General features: G+C 38.2%; 1 protein-coding gene across 1 annotated transcript; it reads left to right on the top strand.

The window, feature by feature from the left end:
- The first annotated feature begins 2,640 nt into the window (after positions 1 to 2,640).
- Positions 2,641 to 5,031, top strand: LOC113782193. Its single transcript, XM_027328102.1, has 4 exons — positions 2,641 to 2,912; positions 3,018 to 3,190; positions 3,341 to 4,395; positions 4,459 to 5,031. Exons 1-4 carry the CDS (start codon positions 2,641 to 2,643, stop codon positions 5,029 to 5,031), a joined length of 2,073 nt encoding a protein of 690 aa, XP_027183903.1.
- The last annotated feature ends 704 nt before the right edge of the window (positions 5,032 to 5,735 follow it).

Below are 5,735 nucleotides of genomic sequence, written 5' to 3' on the forward strand. Positions count from 1 at the left end.
ATGGTTTAGGTTGCATTTTTTTCTTTCTAGGGTTTCTTGCATTTCACACGCTCAATCGTCTCGATATCCGTGTATGCGATGAATACTGCGTTTATTGCCTTTTATTTACTTATGATTTTATATCGCGCTTGCATCTTGGGAGGGGAGTATCACCCTAGAACCTTCACCTGTATTTAAAAAGATTAATCCCTCCCTTCAAAAAGAGCACTTCATACGTGCATACGTTTTACTTTATAACTCCTCATTTCTTTTACTTTTAGTGGTTGTCACACCACTCCACCCTATTAGAATTAGGATCGATCCACTTGGACATGTGACCGTGGCACGACGTGCACGTAGCAATGTCCGATGGATCACTCGAACCACCGACTTTAGGCCTTGGGATTGATGACCCTTCACCTTTGGTCTGAAGGTTTGGGGATATGAAATTTTATCGAATCTAGATGCATTAGTGAACCCAATGTCATGCATCCATATTAGAAATTACCTAAGATAGAGTCAATCTTACCCAAATAGGAACACTAGGCACGAGGAGAGGGATTACACCCTTATTTCTTCTATTTTTCATAATATTTTTGTTTGCTCCAATGTATTATGTGTCATATATTAATTGAACTAATCTTTCTTTGTTTTATTGCATTCACAAGCCTTAGAAGTAAGAGTTTTGGCATGATACTCTTTTAGAATCTACCCTTTTAGATATGTTATTGCACGTTTAAATTTCGATACATTGCATTCGTAGGTTAATAATTGCACATCATTTTAGGCCCACCCTGACATACGAAGGGTCCCTTAGGTCATGTTTTCATTTCAAATTGCATATTTAATAGTTTTGATAAATTGACATTATGCATAAACCTTAGAGAGAATGTCATTTAGGGAATCTCATGTTAAGAATAAGCCAACCTTATATTTTCATGGGTATTTAACCCTGTTTTGAAATTTTTCATGTTTAAATTTCAATTTAACCGAAAAAGTGGGACCTGTAGGTGAGGTACTTGATACCAATTTCTTGTCTCTAGATTGAACGCTCTCGACGAATCCAGCAAATGTTAGTAGCACCGATTGAGGTACAAAGGTGGCCCGCATTGCTTTCACATAGTGAAATTAACCAAGTAGCCTCTCACTTAGGACCAATCGAAAATTTTAAAGATATCAAATCAGACGGCTACTTAGTAGAAGTTTTGATACATTTGTGGGCTATATTTGTTCCGCATTTATACTAGGTAAGAAGAAAATGATCGTGACAATTGAGTAGGTATCTGGCCTTCTTAATTTACAGATTTATGTTACTACTGTAATATTTTCATTTGTGTCTAGCAAGGCCGAGTTCTACCATTTCACTGGATTAAAGGAATCCGTAATACAAAGGTTTGATCAAGACATAAATGTAAAATTTCTATTCGACTGATTTACGTTGAGAGATGGGTTTGAGAGGCACTTAAGAGATTTTTTATTTACGTTCAAGACAATGTGGGAGCATAAAAAACCGTGGGTGTATGGATTGGTTATGGCCGGAACTTACCTTTTCCCAAGGAAAGACTAGAAAATAGTTTTTAAACTCACCAAAGTCATGTTTGATTTGTTTCTAGGGATAAAAAATAGGCAATACTCTATTATTTCGACTATCTTAGCTGACATCTTTGTAGATTGCATTACTTGCCAAAGGAGTGAAAAATTCTTTCATGGATCGAATTTAGTTCTTCACATATGGGCTATAGAGCACTTTATGAGGCGATCACCTATTCCTGATAGTCTGCCAATGTCTGGGTATAACTGGATAGTTACGCATCACAAGAGGGTTAATGGAAATAGTTTGTCGAACAATGCATCTGAGTATATGATAAAGGGATGTGTCCAAGCGAAATTTCGATGAAGATTCCTATCATTGAGGCTTGGGGGACATTGTTCGACGACGAGCATGTCAAGTACATTTCGAAACTCAAGCAAAAAGGTTTAGCAATTCCGCAGTATGAGGATTAGTTTAAGGGTTTTAGTATGCAAGAATCGCAAGACGAACCGTCCGAGAAGGTCAAGAGATTGATGGCTATTATTGAAGCTAAGGACAAAGAAAATTTGCAACTAAAAGAGACCGTCAAAACTAGCAAAAAGATGGCAGAGAAGCATAAGGAGACATGTGAAAAGATGCGAGGGAAACACCAAGAATTGAAAAGAAAATGTGGGGAACTGTACGATCAAGTGGAACATATGAGCAACCCCTATACCAGAGAATCCAAAAGTGCTGTAATAGATAGGTTGAAAAGATTTAATGACTTTGTACGAAACCGTCTCCGAGAAATGATATAAATAATGTTTATAAAGATGAAAATTTGAAATGACTTTTCTTTTTTGTAAAATGGTGGTCAAAAGTAAGTTTGATAAATGGGTTCCACTTTGAAGGTGTTGCATCACTGTTAGACCTACACTTGGCACAAAAAGGGCTCCCCAATAGGACATGCATTCGAATTACTTTAATTTTTACTAACTCGCGTCTTTTTTTTTTCTTTTTGTCAGCAATTAATCAAGAGGGAAATCTAAATAGGGTTTTTTCTAAATCCACAGGTAATTGCAAACATACCTACACAAAGAAATCTTATCATTACACGATCACGTAGCCGAGTTTTGAGAAATAATATAAACATGAGTGTCCATCCTGAATCATCCGATAGGTCTGCAACGACGTCATCGGCTGACCTTGCAAATCTGAGAGCTCAACTGAGTGAAGTGTTAAATAAATTCAGTGAATTAAGCAGGGAGATGACTGCACAACGGCGCGTGATTGATCAGTTGGTTGCTGGTAGTGGTAGCGGTGTCCAGCATGATCCCCTACCTGTTAGTCAAACTGAACCGCAACCACTACCCCTACCCTATATTCAAACCTCTTTTGCTCCACATGTCGTAAACCCACCTGAGTAAGCTTTCACCTATCCAACTCATGACATACCACATATCTATGCACCCAATATTCAAATCAATATTTCTGACATTCAAATTCCTCGAAATTATGCACCTGTTAGTCTGAACATGTCCCTTGAATCTCAAGAACTATATTATTATTTTACTGCGAAACCATTTACGCTAGACACCGCTGCCCAAGGGAAAGTTGAAGTAGGAGAATCCTCCGCGCCAATTGACAAGAATTTGTTAAAGAGGTTGAATCGATTTGACGAATTCATTAGGAAGAGTCAAGGTTTGAACAAACAAGGAGGTTTTGACTATAACGAATTGTGTCTGTTTCCTAATATGTAACTGCCCGTGGGTTTTAAAACACCCAAATTTATCAAGTATGACGGAACGAGCAATCCTAAGACACATCTCTGAATGTTTGCAAACAAATTAGGAAAGCCAATAGATGACGAGAATTTGCCAGTTCGATTGTTTCCTGAAAGTTTAGAAGGGGATGCACTGGATTGGTACTCCAATTTGAAACCTGAGGAGATGAGGACATGGGTGGATTTATCAACCGCTTTTGTAAGACAATATGAGTATAATTGCGAGTTTGCTCCGACGAGGATCACACTTGAGAAGATTAAAAGGAAGCCATCTGAGCATCACAAGACATATGCGAAGCGATGGAGGAAATTGACTGCCAAGGTGGAACCTCCTATGAATGAAGAAGAAATTGTTCGTACGTTTATCAAAACTCATGACCTACCATATTTTGAGAAAATTTTTCACATGACTGGATGTTCATTTGTAGAAATTATTAACAAATTGGAGGAGTATGATGAGTTCGCAAGAGCGGGGGAGATTGTTAATGTGTCAGCTCTGAAATCACAATTAGAAGCATTGCAAAATCAAAACAACAGTAGCAAGAAACCTCAGTTCAAAAAGAAAGAAGGGGAAGCTGTATTTGTTTGGGACCAAGGCCTTTCTTCCCGACCTAGATACCAACAATATCCCACCTATCCACCCCGTTATCCATATTATCCACGCCCTCAACCTGTTTATCATACCACTATTAACCACCCTCGACCCCAATCAAATTACCCAAACACATTCGCAACACCATTTTATATTTCTCCACCTAATTTTCAAACTAGACCTCGCCCTACTTATAATCCAATATCTGCTTTACCAGCTAACCAGAACTACAACTATCAACAAACCAATGACACCCAAAACCCAACTCTATACAGAACTTTTACTAATCTAGATCGGCCCATTGATCAGTTATATGAACAACTCAAAACTGCAGGAAAAATTGGTACGATACCTCCTAAAGTCTATCCTAGAGGGTTTCCTCTTGGTTATAATCCTCAATCCTTTTGTGCTTATCATTCTGGAGCTCCTGGATATTTCACTACCAATTGTTGGGCACTTAAGCATAAAATTCAAGATATGATTGAGGCCGAAGACATAGTTTTAAGAAGGAGAGAAGAACAAGGACCGAGTGTTAGTAAGAACCCTCTTCCTACGCACAAGAATAATGTTGGAATTATTACCATTGACGAGTAGATCAAGGAACCAATTCAATGCATTGTGGATGAAACTGAGATAATAGGGGTCATTGGAGAACCCTTCATACTGGAAGAAGAAACCTCCGAGGTCACGAAAAATGTTGATCCTTTTATTTTAGATTTAATACCTTTTGAATGTGAGTTTTCAGAGCTTGTGATACTTGAATTCCCTGAACAAACGCCTGTTCTTAACCTACAAGAAGTCCCACGGAATTATAGTGAGCCTATTTTATTGATTGGAGGAGAAAAAATGCCAAAGAAAGAGGTGGTTGCCGTCATCAGATCTGAAAGAATTATAAGTGAACCTGCAGTTAGTGAGCCATCCAAAGCAAAGGAAAATGCCGCGCCAACAAGACCAGCTATGATTGAAGAAGAGACATTCAATTTTCTTAGGATGTTGAAGAAAAATGAGTATAAAGTGATAGAGCAATTGGACAAAATGTCTGCTCAAATTTCTATGTTGAATCTGCTCTTAACTTCGGAACTTCATAGAGAAACTCTACTCAAGGTGTTAACTGAGACTCAGGTGTCTAAGAATATTTCGGTTGACAAGTTCACTCATGTAGTCTAGCATGTTTTGGCTTCAAATCAGATTTTTTTTTTCTGATGAGAATTTAACTTCTGAGGGGATTGGACATAACAGGGTATTGTATATCTCAGTCCGTTGTAATGGGAAGTTATTGCTAAGAGTTTTGATAGACAACGGATCTACTTTGAATATCTGTCCCTGGAATATTTCAGTTAAATTGGGGTTTCAAGAAACTAAATTTCGGCCGTCTACAACTGTGGTGAGGGGATTTGATGGCGCAAAAAGATAATCGATGGGAAAAGTGGACTTAGTATTGGAAATAGGACCTGTCCAATTTCAAATCATGTGCCAAGTCATGGATTTCTCAAGTGTTTATAATATTCTACTTGGACGACCTTGGATTCATACTTCAGGTGCTATACCATTTTCGCTCCATCAGATATTGAGATTTGTAATGAATAACCAATTAATCACAGTGTTTGCAGAGGATGATTGTACTATGATCGTCAGTCCCGGACCAAAAGACGAAAATGATAGAAAAGTTCTGGCCTCTCCTCATCATATGGCTGATATCGTTTTAATAGGTTGGGTATCTAAAGACAAGTCGGTGGTGGGGATGAATTTGCCAGAAGCCAACATTATGATGGCTAAAGAAATTATTCGAGGAGGATACGAGATAGGCAAAGGTCTCGAGCATAACTTGCAGGGAATTCTAGAACCAATACAGTTTCAAGGAAAGAAGAACA

Source organism: Coffea eugenioides, chromosome 9, assembly GCF_003713205.1.
Source record: "Coffea eugenioides isolate CCC68of chromosome 9, Ceug_1.0, whole genome shotgun sequence".
Lineage (NCBI taxonomy): Eukaryota > Viridiplantae > Streptophyta > Magnoliopsida > Gentianales > Rubiaceae > Coffea > Coffea eugenioides.